General features: G+C 42.9%; 1 protein-coding gene across 1 annotated transcript; it reads left to right on the top strand.

Annotated features, from left to right (window-relative positions):
- The first annotated feature begins 1,937 nt into the window (after positions 1-1,937).
- On the top strand, positions 1,938-12,183 carry UQCR11 (ubiquinol-cytochrome c reductase, complex III subunit XI). Its single transcript, XM_086947151.1, has 3 exons — positions 1,938-2,071; positions 10,861-11,000; positions 11,979-12,183. Exons 1-2 carry the CDS (start codon positions 2,022-2,024, stop codon positions 10,979-10,981), a joined length of 171 nt encoding a protein of 56 aa, XP_086803277.1. The 5' UTR covers positions 1,938-2,021; the 3' UTR covers positions 10,982-11,000; positions 11,979-12,183.
- Positions 12,184-20,284: the final 8,101 nt, after the last annotated feature.

Below are 20,284 nucleotides of genomic sequence, written 5' to 3'. Positions count from 1 at the left end.
TCTACTAAGGGTGTTTTTAAGGATTTTCAAAAACTCTTCTCCCAGACTGAGAAATGTTGGAAATGTACTCCTCCTGACAATGGCAGACGTAAACCTTCCAGAGTTGGGAAAAAAGTGGTGGATGGGAAAAGGACCTTGCAAACACTAGGGTTTTTGCATGAGCTAATCTACACATGCATATTTGCTCATGATAAACTGTAGTTCACAAATATTTTCCATGAGTACATTTCTTGCCCTACTTCTATAAATTCTTGTAAATTCACGAAAGCCATATAGCTGCACTTAATGCAAGGACATATACTAAGGGTGCACTTTTGAGACTTTCTTTAATAATAGGGCCCCTAATTTGGTCTGGCGTTAACCCCAACCTTTTGTGTTTGTTAAAATTCTCTCTCCCTCTCTCTGTATCGGCTGGCTTCACTGTGAGTGACAGCATAAAGCTCTTTCACAAGGAGTATATTGGCACACAAAGTTGTTTTGTTCAGTGGCAGAAACGGCAGTGTGTGTTTTTTTAGACCAATTTTATTTGTGTTTGCCAATGTTTGTTATAATGGTAAGGGCCCGTCACCTCTCACATCAAGAAGGCTTTACAAAAACCATGCCAAAACAAGTCACATATTGGCAAAACTAAAAGGCTGTCCAGTAATTTCAGACCTTTTGGCTTTGCCTATGTTAGTTTATTTTTGTTTCTCATAATCTTATTGAAACTGGTTACACTGATTTTCCAATATGAACATTTTTGCAAAATACTAGCATGCATCCACACATTTTACTAAATGATGCTGCAAAGAAACGGTACCTGAAATTTCACAGTAGTTTAGCAAAATATTTTTTCCTACTTCCATTTTTTTAGGAACATTTTATATTGAAAGCAAAGAGTCATTAATCTTGCTCTCTGAAAATATTTGCATCTAATCAGAGAGCATTCTGGGAGCATTATGCATAGCCTCAAAGTGCTAAACTTTGAAACTGTGAGTACACATTTTTATACTGTAACCACTGTAAGTAGTGCAGTCAGAACTTTCATTTACTTAGAGCGCTTACCCTAATAATAAAGGCTTTCCATTAATGAACCATAAATACAAGTTTGAACAGCATTAACATAGGCACACAAATAATAACTTCAGGCAGTGCTCTTCACTGGCCCTTAATGTGCTACTGTAAACTGGCAGCCAAAGGGTTTGTGCTGCAGGGGGTTGGGCCTACTTGTCCCAAGGACAAAATACACATTAAAACTTATTGCCCTTGACCCCAAACAATATGTCCTGGGCGTCGGGCTATAGGAATTCCACATCCCTGCTCCATGACTATGGAAGTGCCTTCCCAGTGTGTTCTTGTGGTTGGAGTGTTTGCCATTTATTGCAGTATTACCCTTTTACCTGTGTTTGGTACTCTTTTTTACCATGCACATGCCACTTTTCTCTTGTAACACAGTTAGCTACCTCTCACATTTTGTTTGCTTTAGATACTTGCACAAGTGCCACCATTGCCTACGTAACGTTTGTTCTTGTGCTTGAGTGTCTGCCATATATTGCAGTATTATACCTCTAATTGTACTTTGTTTTCTCTTGTAACCTGCACACGTCACGTTTTCCTCCTTTATTGCACCGTTTGCTACCTCATTTATTTTGTTTGCTCACAATTGTCACTTTTGCCTCATGTAACTTAACGTTTGCTTTTGTAATTTGTTCACTTGTAATTTTCTCCTCATGTATCATTACTGTTCCTATTGTGAAGCGCTCTGACGCCTTTGGGTAAAGTCCGCGCTATATAAAAACGCATAAATAAAATAAATAAATAAATAATTAAATCCCACACGAGGTCCCTCTATAAGGGGGTGTTCTTCGCTCGCCTGTTAGCAGTCTTTGTCTCCTCCGACCAATCGTTTTTGTGATTCAGGTCAGGCGCGCCGCGGGCAGCCCGTAGTTCGGAGGTCCCCGGCAGCCATCTTTGTCCGCTGGGTCTGGGCTGACTGACCGTCAGAGTCACTTTGAGCCGCGGGGTCGCCGTGTACAGGGAAGATGATAAGCAAACTGCTGGGGCCGCGCTACCTGCAGCTGGCCAAGAACTGGTGAGGGTCGCGGCTGTCTGGGCACTGGGGTTGCCCGTTTTTTACTAATTTTTTTTAAGCTTTTCTGATTTTTCCCAGCATCAAGAGCCTAATCTGGACCGTGTAGGTTACTGTTGACAGACACGCTTTGCTTTATGGACTGTCGCTCAGTTCTTCGAGGAATTATCATTCTTAGTGTGTATTTTGTGGGAACTCCCCATCCCCCGCCAATTAATTGGGGTATTCGGCAAGAGTACCCCTCTGTGTGTTTCTTGATGTTGGTCGGTGTACAGCCTCTCGTCTTTGATGCATCCTGTATATTTTCAATCACAGCCACCCCCATTTTCCATTTGAGAACAATCTATCCATTTGACCCACAACCTATATCACGCGAGCTGTCGGCTGCTAGAGGTTCTGTGGTCCGCTATGAATTCAGAGATCTCTGTCTGGCATTTTTAGAATATGCCCTAGTAACATTCAGTATTTTACTATGGTGGTGCCCTTCGCCGATTGACAAGTGGGACAGTCGCACCAAATTGTTGATTTGCAAAGAGCTTATCATTTGTAAGCCTCAAGTCTTTTGCGTTTGGGTTAGGGCAGTGGTCTTCAAACTGTGTTCTGTCAAGCCCCCCTGAGCAAAATGTTTGGGAGTCGGGGCCCCCTCAAACATAGGAAAGGGTAGATCGAGACAAGGGTAAGAAGGCTAATTAAATGAGCAGTATATTGGGAATTCCACTGGGCAAAAGCCCCATCCAGGTCCTCATACCAAAGTCCCATTCAGATCTCTGCAAAGCACCAGTCTGAGCTGTATTTACAACGTCCTATTCTGAAAGCCCACCAAATTTGCACCCAGACCATAGTTACCAAGTTTTTAGACTGCTTATGTGTCACATTCTCATGGTTTCAATGTGCATAGGAGTGACATTCAATGACCAAATGTACAACACTTGGAGTAAGACTTGCCCATGACCAAAAACAAGCAATGAAGGGCATGGAAGGCACTAGATATCAGAAATTGCACACTTTTAAGCAATGAGATGCATTAAAAAGTTTTAGAAACTGTTAAAAAACATTTGCAATGGAAGGTCAGCAACCTACTACCCCCTAACAACCCGGCCAATACAAAAATTAGGAGAACTGCCAGACACCAGTACTACTTCCCCTTATGTGTACATACTTGAAACAGTAATTATAAGAAGAATGCACTTTAAAATGTGTTCTGGAGCTCTCTTAATAATACCTAACTGATAATAAAAGTAAACACAGACTAAAAAGCCATGGTAAAAATTTATACAGATGAGTATATGTAACATTCTATTTAGGTATCCTGTTCAGGCCTTTGCAGAATTTTGAAACCTCAAAATATCACCATTATTTCTACCTGGGAAGGGTGGCAATCCTATTGTAGTCTTAAAAGTACAACACAGCAGATAGTAACGAAACCCACTGAAGGACCCTCAAGAGGCCACCTTTAAAAGAAAGATGCTTGCCTGGGAAACAAGTCTGTATGCTGCCCTCCAACACATGGCAGACGTGAAAATTATTATTTCTAACCCGGCTGCGGCCTCCACCAGTCAGGAGTAAATCTTTCTGGGGCCTGAAAAAACTCTCCAAAACATGTTCCTCAGTGTCATTTAAAGCAACGTCCTCCGATGGTGGCAAATGGTCGACCAAAAAAATGTCACCTACCACATGCTGGCTAATGAAACTGAAATACTAAACACGCATGTATTACTAATATACAACCAAACCCCTTGCTGGAATTGTGAAACATCCACAGGCAATGTGCTACCTTCAAATCAAAGTGAGGGACAGGTGCTCTGTGACCCTGGGCAGCTCTTCACTGTCTAATGAATTTCCGAGGCTGTTCCTGCTCTTCCTTACACGAGTCCAAGCCATTCTCAGGAAAAGCGCACCTGCCTTTAAAAATAAGGCCGAAAATGCACAATGACAGAACCATGGTACAAAATGCACTAATTAACCCCTTCACTGCTGGCCCGTTTCCGCCCCTGTGCTGTAAACAAATGAACAGGGGCGGGCCATGACGAACCCCAGCCGTCATCAGCACACGAGCACCGTAGTGCATGACGGCTGGGGTTCGTCATCAGCATGCAAGGGGTTAAAACCACTAGTGAGCGCATTCTGGGGCGGATGATGTGGACTGGCGCCCCCCCCCCCCTTGAGTATTTGGAAGTCCACTCTTACCAGTGGTTTTCCACCCCTTTTTCCCTGCCAACGTGTGATAACGCCTCCCCACTGGGTGACACTGTGAAGGGAGCGGATATCTTCTGGCACACAGTGACACCGTGTGAGTTGGCAGATCTGCATTCGTTTTTGAGAGTTGGCAGATCTGCATTCGGGTTTGCTTGGTTCTCCTCCCCCTCCATCCTTTTGACTTGATGACTAGTATCCTTCCACTATAATTATGTCAACCTTGTTTTTCTTCTGTGTGAATGCATATGCTTTCTTGCCCTCTCCCACATCAGCTTCTCCTCCACCTTCTGCTCAGTGTTGCTTCACACCCTTCCTGACATGTACATTGTTTGCCCAACCTGTGCTTTTTAAAAATGTTATCCCCCCCACCGCCCCACTACTTTGCTTTTTTTATTTTGACTAGTCTCGGGGGAAATGTAAAAATACATCCAAAGATCTAACTGCTCTTATTCCAGAGAGTTACTGAACTAACCTAATCTTTGATGGGCACCCTACAATACTGCTGATTTTCCTTTTGCCTAGCCACTCAAATCTTTTCTGAAGTGTTGATCCCAATTCACAAATTCACCAATCTTGGATCAGCTTGTAAATGGAGGCCAATTCAGTAGAGCAGTACATTTTTATTGTATATAGTTAATTAAAACCTTTACAATATGGTTACATAAAAACACATGTTTTAAGAATAAAATGTACAACTTTAGCGGATCGTTAAAAAGAAAGCAAAAAGATAACTTGCTAAAATGTCTATATATTTGGTATATTTATGAGAGGGGATTCAAAGTCTGTTCATAACCCTTCGGGCATCCATGTTCGAGCGTTCAGTGATCTTTTTTCTCAGTCTTCACTACTAGCAGCAATGCCTTTTGACAGAATCTGGCGACCCTACAAGCTGTCTGCAGATGGTAACTATTCAGTGCTAGCATGATAGCTGGGCGGCATGATCTAATCTGAAAATGGCGGAATACATGCAGTAGATAACGTCTCAAAATTTTCAAGGATGGGCAGATGCACGATATGTGCAACGTTGATTCTTCCATTTGCCCACATAGTCTGCAGACAGGGAACAGCCATGTTTGCTTCCATGGAGGTGTATGGTCTTTTAAAATGGTGGTACCCAGCCGTAATTGTAATAGTGTTTTTTTGGGCGGCATTGGATATGTGATTAACTAAATACGGTTGAGGCTCCATTTTTTCTCATACATGTCCAAGACCGTCCAACTGTGTTTTTTCTGTGCTGTTGCGGCTTTGTCTTTTAGCCAAGATCTTTGCTTTGCTGCTCCGTTGGTTACTTTTTTGAAAGCCGCAAAGGTTAGATTTGTATTCCATGCCTTCTCCAACTTAAGACTTGCAAGGGCGTTCTCCCATACTGGTTTCCAAGCGTTTTTTCACTTGGTCTGGTTGTTCATCTCAATCCAACAGAGGCCCATAAGCGTGTCCTCTTGGGCTGCTCTTAGTTTCCAACATGTTTTTAGAATGGCCGCTTGTCTGACTTGATGCTGATTTGATAGACCAAATTCCAGGCGAATCAATGATTGAGATACAAACCTCGGAATCTTAAAGATATATTTGAACAGCTCTGATTGCTGTGTGTTCAGAAAATTTGCATCTTTACCCCTATACAATTCCGAACCATAAGTGAGCGAGGGTAAAAACTTGGCAGCTATCGCCTTCAACAGGTGCGTGTTGGATGGACAGTTCAATTTCGTTTTTTATATGTTTAGGGCAAAACAAAGTTTATTTGCCTGTGCCTTTCTATACAGTTTGTGATCTTTCAGAGTCCACCTGGCATCGACAACTACTCCCAGATATTTGTACGAGCAGGTCTGCTCTATTTTGTTGCCTGCGATGTGCCATTTGAAAGATTTCCTCCCTGGACGAGAAGCAAAACAGACGATCTTCGTCTTTTTATAATTAATTTGCCAGCCCTGCGCACTGATGTACTCATGGAGCTTCATGATGGAACGTTGTAAGCCCAACGGGGTCTGACTGCAGAGTACAATGTCGTCCGCATACTGAATGCTCCTGATTTTGTGATGGGCTAGCTTTGGCGGATCACTTTGTCTCCGCAATGTGCTTGTCCAGGTCCGCTGTGAAGATGTTGAAAAGAGTTGGCCAATACACAGCCCTGCTTGAGGCCCACATGGGTGTAAATTTTTCGTGTAGTTCGGTCGCCATTGCCTAATTTTATTCGAACCCAAGTGGATGAATAGAAGGTCATGATGGCCCGCAGCAACTTTGATGGTATTCCCCATGTGGACATTTTATTCCATAGAGCCTCCCTCGGGACTGTGTCGAACGCAGCTTTCAGGTCGACAAAGCACGTGTACAGCTTAGTTGACTTTTCCCTGGCTTTGTCCACCAGGAGGTTTAACACCAGCAGGTTACATGAGGTATTGGTTCCGGGCCTAAAGCCAGTCTGCGTGATCAGCAAGATCTTGTTCGCACAAACCCAGTCTTCCAAGGCCATCAAAAGATTCGAGGCGTATATTTTAGCCTCGACATCTATGAGTGCGATGAGGCGGTAATTAGCGGAATCAGTTCTTGAGCCTGCCTTAAAGATTGGATGAATAATACTGCCTCTCCATGACTGGGGAATGCTTCCAGTCTGGAGTGCACTGATAAATAGTGGGGAAAGATGTTCTGCCCAGAATTGTTGGTCTTGTTTGAACAGAAACCGTTTGGACCTGGGGCTCCCTTAGATCTCAAGTTTTTTAATACCTTTTCTACCTGGGATGGCGTTATCCTGTTTTCATCTGAAAGCTGGTCTGCTTCGTAATTGTTTTCTAATTGCAGGGTCTGCAACGCTGGGCTCCCCACTGGATAGTTGATGATTTGAGTTTGCTCTAAGTGCTGTATCCAGTCATCCTCCAGAATATTAGCGCTGAAGACCTGTGCAGGCCCGTTTGCAACTTTATTGATTTCAGCCCAAAATTTCCCGTTGTTATTTGATTGACTGGATGCTAATAGTGATTGCCAGATGTTAGTTTGGTATTTTGATTTTTCTAACCACACTTCTTTTTTTGTAATTTTGCCTTAAACTATAAATTTGAGTGGTTATATCATCACCCTTTGACCTGGCTGTTGCTTGCCGCTTCCTGATTTCTTGATTCAGGGTCCTTTTCTTGCGCACTATATTGCCCAAAGACGCTTGAGGGGTATTACTTGGTTTCTTTATGTTACAGTGGTTGCCGAACCTCTGTTAGAGATGCGGTCAGTCTTTCCCAGTTTTCCCGATGTGCGGATGGGTCTTCTCCGGTCACTTCAGTATCGATGTTTTTCACAAATATCATTATGTCTTTGATGTTATTGCCGTTCCATACCAGTCTCTTAAGGTTGTAGAGGCTTGGGGGTTCTGTCAGGTCTTTGGTCGGTGTGGCCCTTTTATGTTGGATGTTGATTTCAAAAGATTGCTAGCTGTGGTCGCTCTTCAATTTGTGGATGATTTTGTAACTAACGATTGTTTGCAGAACATCTAGATCCACAATGGTATAGTCCAGCACTGATTGGGCCTGTTTAGATATTCTAGTTGAAGATGCTGGTTGGTCTTGTGGAAAGCGGCCATTCAATGCGATCATCCCGACCTCAGCGAACATGAGTGCACACTGTTGACCGATCTGATCCCTTTTTTGATGATTTGTAATAATGCTTGGGATTGGTTCGCCAATCCGTTTATGTTGATTCATAAGTTGGGCGTGGTCTGTTTGAAGCAAGAACCTGTTCAGGTCGCCAGACACGACCAGCCCCGCCTGCAGGTACGTGGATTGTAGTGATTTTATAAAGGGTTTTAAGGTCAAGATTTTCTCCACTTTATTCTTAGGGTTTGGGTGAAGATAGGTGTTACAGATTATTATTGACAAGGTGTTATGGGCCCACTGCCTACCATTGCCGGGAACTGGCGTCAGCTCAATTTTGATACACTGGATCCATTTTTGTCCTGTGTCGATGTTATCATATGACCAAGTGATCCCATGTGTTCAGATAGATCGAAAGGCCTCCGGCAGCCCTTCCTGAAGGGCCTCTTTTGATCGCTTCTAATTGGATTTCCTTAAAGCCGTCAATATGCTGGGAAGCCGTTGACCAGGTTTCTTGAAATAGGATAATGTCAAAAAGATTTAAAAATGACATTAATTCTGCATCATTGGTTTTGCCACCCAGGCCATTGATATTCCACGAGCAGACTTTCAGAGTCGGTTTTCATGCTTCAACCATCCTTGCTGTGGATGTATTTTGAGTTGGTGGTAGAATTTTCCGACATTCTTTGTCTACCCCCCACAGGCCTTGGTGAATGATGGTACGTTGGCCCAACCCCCCTTGTAGATATCCATGCCCCCGACGGCGCCCCGAAGAATTCCGCCTCCTGGTTTTTGTCTTTCTTCCGCCAGCATGGATAGTGGGCCTGGGTATCTTTCTGGCGGCACTGGTCTTATTTTAATTCCCCAGTTGGCGAAATCTTCTCTGTATCGCCAAACTTCTTTGGCTATTTCTGGGTCCTTCCAGAGCAAGATACCTTATGTTATCTGGAGCACTTCAATACATCGCACTCACTAAAAGCTGCAGCACAAGTAACAGATTCCTTTACCACCAAAGTTTTCAAATGGAATCCTCCATGCGTTAAGCTAAGTTGAAGAAATATTGCAGACCCTCTTCCAAAAAGCACAGTGGACCCACCTGTCTAAATTCCACCCCTACTTTCTTGCCCCAGTGAATTATAAAAATTAAGTTTTTATTCTGAAGCTAATGATTATTGGAAATGTTGTTCTTGCAACTACAAAGCTCAGCACTACCCATCCTGGCCACCCAAAAGGTCTTGCTTATCCTTTGATCTAAAAACCTAACATTTGTATTCTTTCAAAAGTTCCATAATTCCTTCTCAAGAACTTAAGCAAAGCAAGCCAATTGATGAGAAGCACACTAGGGAGAACACATGAACTCTTGTGGAGTGCTTACAAGGAAAGAAAAAGGTATGCCTGTAAAATTGAGCAGTAGAATGACACCATTAAATTGGAAATGCTACATGCACAGGATAAGCTCTCGGAAAGAAGTCGGCAAATGAGTGTCAGTAAAGCCAGCTCATTGTAAGCAATTGGTGTGCTGTGAGCAACTCTACGTTCTTGAGAAGCCCACTTCGACTCTGGCAACCAGACAGCTGCAGTCTCATACTCTCAATCTAAAAAAAAAAGGGGGAGGAGGCTGCAGACATGGGTATGGAGGGATATCCACTGCAGCTAAGGGAGATGAGGCAGATGAAGGCTTCAACCCGGAAGCAGAAGTCTGGAGCGGATGACTGCCTGGGTTGGCATCTGCTTAGACTATGCAGGCAAGGCTTTGCATGGATTCTAGAGGTTGTAATGAACATTTTAAGCGCATCATTGGGTTGCAGCGTGATAATGAAAATAATCCTATGTTCTCGCTTCAGCAAGATAGCTTGTCAATGGGTGATAATACCTTAGCAGGAACTTCTGTCAATGGGTGATAATACCTTAGCAGGAACTTTAAATTTTTCCAAAGTGCCCATTACATCAGGGATATTCAGTGGTAATATGGTGTTCTTTACAGACCATCCCTGTGTTTAATCAAAATGTACCCTGAGAACCTCACTAGAACGACTGTGCTCTTAGACGGTTCTGATGCTTGCTTGCTGATGTCCGATTATTGCCAGCGCTTGAGTATCCTTTTTCTAAGCCGTACTTTGTTCATGTACATGAGCTTCATTCATAAACAAAACTACTCGGATGTCTCAGTCAAACAGTTTTTGGAGAGTCTATTTAGGTCTTATGTCTGATTATTTTGGGTGGTTAATTTGGGTGGAGGGATGGTGTAAGGGAGGTTAAACCCATAAAACCCCAACATTTTTGTTTATATGCATAGATATCCGTCATTTTAAGGGACCTCTAAACCTACTTTTTCATCATAGTGTTTATTGTTTAAAAGGCACTTAGAAAGCACTACAGTGATTCTAAATGTTGATTCCTTGAATCTGTGCTAAATTTGTGCCATTATTAGAATGTGGTGCTTGTGTTCATTTTAAGAAGCCCGGTCTTTTTTTTCATTAGACTTTGACCCAAGGCAAGGGTGGAAGGTGCAAAAGGGAGAAAGGATGAAGAGAAAGCAGGGGTGAAAAAGAGCCTGCAAGAGCGAGATACCCAGGAAGTGTTGGGTGATGGAATATAGAGCATTAGGTGTAATCACGACTAAGTCAGCATTGGTATTCGTCAACTGTAGTATTCAGCAGTAAGGCCTCAAAGAAAATTTTGAGACCATGTTTTATTATATTTATTTATTTACTTATATATTATTAAACCGTTTAATCACTACCTAAAATATTGTCGCTTAAACTGTGCTTAGATCGGGGAACCACAGAACATTATTCAGTCAGCCATGACTAAGTCTACAGATGGTGCCAAAATAGCTTCAAATTACTTGAAAAACCTTGTTATTCTTTGAATATAAATCCGCAATATGGATGATGTCTGGTATGGTGTTCAGAGTTAGGTTTACATTATGGTTTCTGAATGAGTAGAAGTCCAGGTAAAGAGCTGTGTAGTGGGGAACATTGTTGTAGCTGAAAAATTGAATTGATGTCCTTTGTTTTTTAGGGCTCCCATAGTAGGAACATGGAGTGCTGTTGGTGCAGTGGGTCTTGTGTGGTCCACAGACTGGAGGCTTATTTTGGATTATGTCCCTTACATCAATGGCAAATTTAAGACAGATGATTAGTTCGTGCTCACCTATTTTGGTAAGTTTACGATAAAATAACATGTATTTCTGTCCTCCATTTGTTCCTCTTGATTTGAGGCTTCAGTTGCTCAAGAACGAATTCAGATAATTTAGTCTTTGCGGAAGCAAGAAAGTTGTTTCAGGTGCCATTGACCACACTAAAGCTGATCAACTTCTCGTTCCAATCAGGCACGTCCTTATTGGGTCTGAGATGAGAGGTGCCTGCTGGTGATGGATAAAATAGTGAATCATTGAACTGTTCCAAACTTTTAACTCCTTTAGCACAAAAAAGAGGACAACCACTTCCCTATTCTTTCACTTATGTAAGTCCTGAAGTAGCAGCTGGGTGTACTTGAGCATCCCTAACTTTGGAATGTGGTCAGATAAAAACTTGTATACAATTTTAAATAAATATTTGGCACAGAAGGTACATTTTTATAGAAATAGTTTTTAAGGTGGTTCATCTGCTCTCCTGGAAGGTCTACTTATGTCGACCAATGATTATTTCATCCTTTTTATTTTTTAATGTTTGCATGTAACATTCTGACTTACTGAATTTATAGATCTGTGAAAGGGGCCCTTACTGAAAGTGGGTTTTGCTAACAAAAGAAGTGATTTCACACCAAAAATGTAAGTGACTGGTTTAGGGAGGATCAAGAACGGCCATAAATGTAAACTCGTTTTTAAATGAGACTTCAGGTTCCTATGTAAATATTTTTCTTGATTATGAAATATTTGGCTAATATTTGCTCAGCATGGCAGCAAACAACGTTTCTAAGAAGCAAGGTCCTTGTTTAAGTTGCTATGAACCAATAATTAAGGTGTACTAAAATTTGCGAATAGCCACAGATAAAGAACTGCATTGACCACTGGGAGCTTAGTAGCGCATGGGCATGCAAATCTGTGTAGAAAGCTGCAAAATAAACTAAAGTATGGTGGTGGACTTCTTTCGTTCTGCTTATCAGTTGACCTGCTTATTTTTTCGTCTTCATTTCAGATGACTCCTTATGCGTCAACTTTGTCATCCAGATTCACTGCACAGCAGAACAAGAAGGGCAGGCTCGACGATGCTAAGACCCGTTTGATTCCTTACTGCTTGGCATAAAACAATTATTTGTTTCCCCGTTAAATATTTTCATGGATAACTGTTGACTAATTTTATTTGAAGCTTTGTTTAAATAAATGCTGCTTTATTTTGTTGATTTTGTGAGCCATTGTGTTCTTTCATATTTCCACTCGCAATTTTTTCCCAGTGTAACATGCATTCTTGTATTTTGTGATGTCCACGTTCTTCAATTTGAGACAACATTTTGACCTAAAAGTGCCCATGTTGGCTTCAAAAATCCAGTGTTAATTTTTTACACACGTACTCATGGCAAATTTCAAATTTTATGTATTTTTTTAAAAACATATTTTTTATTAAACATCATGAATCGACATAGCAGTTCACAGATGAGAGGAATTCATTCAATAGTACAGTGGTAATCACATAAGCAACAGGAACAGGGCAATGGAGTGGTCTGGATTACATAATTTACGGTGAGGGCAAATCCTCTAGAAGGGAATTACATGGACGGCTAGAGATATTCCCCTGGTAGGCGTTCCAGGCACCTCAGATTAAGGACCAATTTTTGGGGGCAGCCCAGCGCTAGATGTAATGTCTCTTCTCGGAGCATACACCAGTCTATGTTTTTCATCCATTTTTCTATGGTGGGTGGACATGTTGCTCCCCACAACTGCACAATTTTTCTCTTTGCTATCATGAGGCCTAGGGTGACCCACATCTGGCCTTACTATTCAGGTCTGTGGGTTCCAATACATTCAAAAGGCATGTCTTCGCCTCAGGGCGGACGACCAATTCTAGCACTTCACTAAGGACATAATGTATTTTGTGCAAGTACACCTGAATGTGATCGCATTCCCACAATATGTGCATGGATGTGCCCTCTCGGCCACATTGACGTCTTTAATTCCCCCCCCCCCCCCCCCCTCCCTTCCACTCTCCCCATGCGGACCAGGCAGGGTCTAGTGATGTACACTCTGTGCAGTATTTTGAGCTGGACGAGCCTTAGTCTGGCTGAGATTGCCACTTCCCTTGGTGAGGCCACTGCCTCCTGCCGCTCTTCATCATCCAACTCTAGGCCATCCCTTTCCCACTTCATTCTTGTGTGCTGGAGAGGGTCCACCATGTTATTTATCAATTTCTTATAGGTCAGGGAGATGGCTTTCTCTGGTAAGTATACGTCAAGCAACCTATCTTCGAGGGGTGAAAATTCTGGAGGGGAGGAACCTTTTGGCAGGTGTGTCTGTAGTGTGTGGCGAACTTGGAGGTATCTAAAGTACTCTGGGTTAGCGATTTCGTCTTCCTGTTGCAGTGAGGCAAACGTCACAACCTCTCCCTTTACCCACATGTCCCTCACTTTTGAGATCCCAATGAGATCCCATTTGTCAAACCCTTTCGATGTCCACAGGTTTCCTAGTTTCTCGGAATCCCAGAAGGGTGTTGCTAGTATCAGTTTTCGTTCCCACCCCAGACCTCTATTTGCTGCGTTCCCGACCTGGAACAAATGTCTAGTTGGCCCAGTTGGGAGGTACCGCTTGGCTTTAGAATACAGGGCCCTGTTATAGTTCCCTCCCTGTAGGAACCACCTGTCCATGGCATATCCCGGGTCATCTGCACGGCGGTAGGTGCCATGATTAATGGCCGCGAGGTGGGCCGCCCAATATTATTTCTTGAGATCGGGAAGACTGATCCCTCCGTCATACCAGTTGAGGGTGAGTTTGGACAGTGCTATACGAGGTTTCCCATTCCACAGCAAATCCCTCTGCAGGCCCACCATTTCCCTGAAATAACGTGCATGTACAGGGTCGTTTTGTAATCCGTAGAGAAAGCGAAGCAGGGACATCATTTTAAAAGTGCCACCCTGCCCAGCAGTGAGAGAGGTAGCACATTTTAGCTTATTATATTCCGCATTAACCTTTGTAATGGTGGGAGCAGGTTACGGTCATATCGGAGTTTCTGGTCCAATGTGACAAATTCCCTCAAATGTTACATTTTGATAGCTATAAAAATATTGAATAGATATTTTCAGTTTAGTATGGAGTTAGAAAAGATGGTCATTGTTTTGTAGACTTTGTAGTCTACTGTTTACCTCACTCTGAATTGTTTCCCAATTTACAAATCAACCTAAAGTGTGCAGGATCGAACACGTGCTTGTTGGTAGAGTGAAGCTTTTGCAGTACAGTAGCCAAGATGGAATATGATTCATTTTGGGGAATTTTTTTCTGTAGTGATTTTTGGATGCATTTAGAATCTTAACTGCAATCTTTCTTTAGTATTTATTGGAGGAGTTGAAGATGTGTTGGTATGGTCCTGATAATCAGCATGAAAAATTCAAGGCATGATATTTTGTAAAACTTGCAACGTCATGGGACCATGGAGGGAGAGTGCAGTTGTCTGCTTGGGTAAAATCAAGCTTCCGAGTATTTCTTCAGGGTTAGGTTAAGAGAGGTTTTAGACTTGGAGTAAACAGTACAACACATTGAAATAATGTATTAATACTGTCCGAATGTAAATTTAGTTATTCTTTCAACCATTGTAAATGCTACAGCTTGACACATTAACAAGTTGCGCACCAACTAGTCCTATCTGTTACAAGGCAAACTGGGTAAACAAATTCAGTAATGAAGTAGGCAAGCTGCCTGCTGTTAGCGTCATGGGTGGGAGGAGGGCTGCACCATTCTTGTGCTTTGGGGCACAGAAAATGGCTCACCACTTGGCTGACGCCCCCCCTTGCCTTTCTTTTGGCTGTATTTTGCAGTTCTGTGTTTAGATCCGGGAACGTGGCCCTCTGCTGCTGCACAAAGGTTGGAATTTAATAAAATATCTTCTTGTCCATGGGGCAGGTTACTTGTCCTGTAACAAAATCCACTTGCCCCTTTTGTGCCATGTAATGGGCGACAAATTATGGCAACAATCTCATTATATAGATCTCTAATATAGCCGCTCTGATTATGCCAGGGCTTATACCATAGTTTGGTTTGAATACTAGCAATTCCCTTATTTTGCCACATTTCTGCAGATCTACATACTGGGGCTGAAGGTAGTGGTAAGAAATAGTTCCAGGATTGGAATCCTCTTTAGAGTCTGCGCAAACCTATTAACTTGCATGTTTTAAGGGTTTTCACCAACTCCTTTTATAATCTTTTCACCATACTGAGAAAGGTTGGAAATTTGCTCCTGACAATGACGATGTAAAACGTCTTCCATGGCTGGGGTAAAAGTGATTGAAGGGAAAGAGAACTTGCAAATACAACTGATTTTCACGAGCAAATCTACACGTGTGTACTTGCGCATGCTAAAAGTTGGTTCAGATATTTTCTAGAAGTACTATTACTTGGCCTACTTCCGTAAGTTCTTGTTAATTCATGAAAGCCGTAAATCTGCACATAATGAAAGGACATATACCATGGGTGCACTTTTGAAGACTTTCTTTAGTAATTGGGCCATAATTAGGTCTGGCATTAACCATGACCTTTGTATTTATTAAGATTCTGTCCCTCCATCTATTGGCTGGCTTCACTGTGAGTCATGGTATTCTGCTCTTTCACAAGGTGTAGCTCGGCACTCAAAGTAGTTTTGTTCAGTGCCAGGAACTGCTGTGGCTATGTGTTTTCTTTTCCTTTGCCAATGTTTGTTATAATGGTGAGGGCCAAGCAGCTTCCACACCAATAAAGTTTCACCAAAACCATGCCAAAACAAGAAACTCCTTGACCAAACCAAAAGGCTGACCACCAGTTTCAGACTTACTGGCTTTGTCAATGCTTGTTTATTTTTGTTTCCCATAATCTTATTGAAACTGGTCACATTGATTTTTCCATTATGAATATTTTTGAGAAATAGTATACATCAACACATTTTGCTAAATTATGCTGTATAGAAAAGCTACTGAAATATTTTAGGTACCATATCTAAATGTTTTCTTTTCCACTTGCCTTTTTTTGTGAACATTTTATTTCGAAAGCAAAGAATCAACAATCTTGTTTTCAAGCGTCTGCAAATATTTGCATCTAATCGGAGAGCGTTCTGGGAGCATTATACACAGCCTATTTCTAAACTTTGAAAACATATGTACACATTTTATACTGGACCCGCTGTCAGTAGTGCCGTCCGAGCTTACAACATTTACTTGGAGCACTCGCCCTAATAATAAAGGCTTTGCATTAATGAACTATAAATCTGAGTTCTAACAGCATAAAAACATGGGTCCAAAATATTACCGTAATCGCAGACAATGCCCTTCCCCAAACCATAATGTGGTACTGTACAATGACAGCCAAATGGTTTGTGCTGCAAGAGGTTTGGCCTACTTGTCCCAAAGACAAAATACATGTGAAAACTTGTTGCCCTTGACACCAAACAATATGTCCTGGGTGCCTGGCTATGTGGATTTCACTTTTCTGGCTTCTTATAGCTGTCTTAACGAGAAGAAACACTTGGAGTGGACCGGGCCATCTAGCCAGTTCTAGGACTTTTGTTGATGAATTTTAATGTGTGGTCAGTGTCTAGATTGCAGGCTTTAACATACTTAGCGGGATTGTAGGTGGGGCATCTTTAACCTGAGAACCTTGTTGCTTGCAGTATCTCTGATCAGAAGACCTGTATTTTCAGGAAAGCTGCAGACACTGGAAGTGTTGAAGACCGAGACAATTTCCTTGGTTGGTTGTAGCTCTCATTGACACTGGGGCTACTGGTAAGATGTCAAGCCATTTCAATCCACTCCTGGATAGTTTTGATATTTTGCCTTTATACGTTCTGCTTTACAGGAGGATTTGCGATGGTAAGCAGAGTGGAATGATGCACATGGAGCGTTTTACAAAGATCTTGCGATATTGATGACACAAAGTGGCTGCCCTTGCCCTCTCCCCATCTTGGGAGAAAATCTCAGATCACTCTTTGCAACAGTAGCAACACCTGTTTTTGCACCACTAAAAATCTCGACCTATGCTATAAAACATACAAACCAGGGTCCATATGTATTGATCAGAACAGGTGGAGGGGGCATATTAACGAATTCTATCAGTAGCTTTATAAAAGGATCAGTCGGGCCACTCTGAAAGTTTTGGCATTTTTACCATTATTGTATGCATACCATGTGAGATCGCATGGGTAATACGACTGGGGATGCACTCATTCCCTGTTGAATTCAGTCTTCTTGTTTGCGCTATGACTGATTAATATGGGGCGGCCAATAGATAATCCAAACCATTTGGCTTATTTCTATCTGTGTGTCTCGCAATATTTGTTTTCTACATTAATCTTTAGACTCTCGCTATAACAGGTTGTTTTACTTATTGATTTGTGTTGGAAGCTGAATTTTTATGTAGTGGACTAAAATGAGGTACACTATGTAGCAAGTCCAGATGACCTTTATTGGTTTACAGGGATTAAATTAATAATCCCAAATGCTCTCTTTGTGGTAGTGAGTAGTTTAGGCTTATCAGAGGGTGGTGTTAAGCATTTGTCGAACACGAGACGCACACTCAAGAAGACATTTGAAATACATTTAGAAAAGTAATATATCTTTTTATATAATTTCAAACACCAAGATTATGGGACTCTGGTAAGAACTTTTGACGTTTTAATTCTACATTAGAAATAGCTGTCAGATTTGAGGCATGAGCCTTGAATACAATGTAATCCTATGCGAGGAACATATACAGCATAGGTAGATTTACAGGACTGTTTTTCTGGACTTAAGGTAAGTAGGGGCCAAGGTCCAAGAAAGCAACCAAGAGATCAAGTTTACCTGCCCTCAGGTGTCCGGGTGCAGATGTGCTTTCAGTGGTGGTAGCCTTGAATACTACATGCTGAAGTCACTGGGAAAGAATTCCTGTAAGAAAAGGCTGCAAGGTGGTACTGGGTAACCTGTCCAGAAGACCCCAAGGAGGGCTATGCTATTGAGGGTCTCTGGACCACAGAGATTCATTTGGTTTATGTGATCTCAGGTGCAGAGATGTTTTGTCCAAAGGGTCAGTGAGTTAGCTTTCACGTTCGGTGTTCCTGTAGAAGAGGGAAAAGAAATACAGCTGGGCCACTCTTGGAGTGGAGCTGGCCTCTCCCAGAGTCCCTTGATGTGCAGGTAAGGTTTGGTGGCAGTGGTTTTCTGACTGAAAACAATTAAGCCTTACAACTGGCTTCGGTACCTAGGGTATTGGTGCAGGGCGGGTCCTGGCATTTCCAAACTTGGCAAGGGGACAGATCTGACCTTCTGCAGCAGAGAGACCTCTTGCTGGGGTGCTTGTTCCTCTGTGGTCCTGGAGGTTGACTGAACGGAGAATCCAGCAGCTGCAGTCTGTGCCTGCTGGTGCAGGGGAATGGCTCCTCCACTCAAAATGAGATGTTAATGGGTTGCGAAAGTGCTGGACAAACTTCCAAGGATTTGAGGAGGCTTTTTCCGCTTCTGTGTTTGTGGTCATTGGGAGAGCAGAAGTCAGGCAGAGTTCTGCGCCAAAGTTGATGCTGGTCCACAGTTCTCACATCTTTGTTGTTCTTTCAGGCAGACAAATCTGAGTTCTTGATGTCAGGGTCCAAATAAATACTACATTAAGGGGAGTGGTGGGTAGTAGCCAATAAGCTACATACCTCTGGGTGTCACTGCCCTCCCTATATAACTACTTACTGTTGGGAGTGGGCATAAGTAACCCTATCCCAGAGTTTCTAGATCCACCAAAAACAAGATGGTGGAACCCTTCTCTTGTCGAGCACATCAGGTAGCACATCTTAGGAGTGCGACTAGCCTGGTGGTACACCACACCTACTTGCGTAGGTAATTTCCTGCTTGTCCTGGTGCCAAATGGGCCTGGGGGCAGCGGGTGGCATCTCCGAGGTCGGGGGGAAAACTGGGTCACATATCAATGGTGGCAGAGGCTTCCAGGGGGCACCTCTAAGGTGCATGCCATAATACATCCAGTACTGGCAACAGTATAGACTCTTTAACACAAGGTGTTTGATACCAAACATATGTTTCAGGAAAACCATCATGTAGCTGGGTAACTCGTAATGACCAGTGCCCAATACATGTACTTAAGATGGCTTCCCTGCTCACTTGTACAATCTAGTAATTGAACTAGACCGCACAGGGGCATAGCTGCTCTTTTTTTTTAATTTAAACTCTTTATTCACAGTTGTGTTATCAAAGCAATGACAGTATAAAATCTTTACGGTACAGCAGCTGGTATTTTCTGTTTTACCCCTCTAACCACAACAACCCACTTCCTCTTATTGGGTCCTAAACGGAGAGCCGTCTACAATACAGGTGAGCCAATCATGGTGAGTAACATATCACATATACTCAGCTGTATTCATAGTCCGTAGTGTCGTGGGACTTCAACAATAGATTAACTCGTCTCCCCTTTCCCTCCCTCCCCTCCCCTCCCTCCCCGTCTCCTGGTGTCTTGTGTAACTCCTCTTCTGAGCTCAGGTTATACTGGCCGTCACGTATCATGATAAGTAGTGTGCCCTGTAACAGTCGTACGGGTTGCGGGGATCCTCAGGCCTCACCTCTGCAGTCCTTGACTCCCACCCTCTAACCTTGAGAACTAAGCCCTGGTGCCGGGGCTAGGTCCATATCTTTGAGCGCTATGAGCATGACCTCCCAATCCTGGGATATGGGATATTTCCTGTGACCCTGCATTTCCTCCTTCCTGAGGGCCACTCCCTCTGCTCTGCCCCATTTCAATACCTCTGATTGCCATGTGTGTATTCCCTGTGCTCTTGGAGATTTCTATCTCCTTGTCAATGCCCGTATTGCTAGTAACCTGGCAAAATCTAATAATTTCAGTCTGGCTTTCTGCGGTTTGGGCCTTCTCCGCAGCCCTAGAAGACAGGGCAGTGCTTCGACCAGAACTGGTAGGTCCGTGATCGTGTGGAGCACCCTGCATACTTCCGACCAGTATTCTCGAAGTCTCGTGCAACGGCAGCTCATATGAAGAAACCCAGCGTCCTCCTCCCCGCAACGCGGGCATCTATGTGGGGCGTCCAGGAACATGAGGTGTAGTCTTTTAGGGGTGAGGTATGCCCTGTGCAATATCATCACTTGTATGAATCTGAATCTAACGTTTTGTGAAACCCTCCTAGGATGTTCCAGTGCTGCCTGCCACTCCTTCTCTGTCAATATCTGATCCGTGTCCTGCTCCCAAGTATGTTTCAGTGTTGTGAGTGGAATTGCGGTGTGTGTCCTGATGCCAGTGTACAGCCAACGTACCAGGTGACCCCCTGTACCCATGTAATACAGTAGGTGT

This window comes from Lissotriton vulgaris, chromosome 12 (genome assembly GCF_964263255.1).
Source record: "Lissotriton vulgaris chromosome 12, aLisVul1.2, whole genome shotgun sequence".
Classification (NCBI taxonomy): Eukaryota; Metazoa; Chordata; class Amphibia; order Caudata; family Salamandridae; genus Lissotriton; species Lissotriton vulgaris.
This window is presented reverse-complemented; position numbering and strand designations above follow the sequence as displayed.

Bases quoted from the DNA above. Each gene is read 5' to 3' on its own strand.
- UQCR11 (XM_086947151.1), top strand. From the start codon at position 2,022: ATGATAAGCAAACTGCTGGGGCCGCGCTACCTGCAGCTGGCCAAGAAC. The intron at 2,072-10,860 runs GTGAGGGTCGCG...TTTGTTTTTTAG, and splicing joins CTGCAGCTGGCCAAGAACTG to GGCTCCCATAGTAGGAACAT.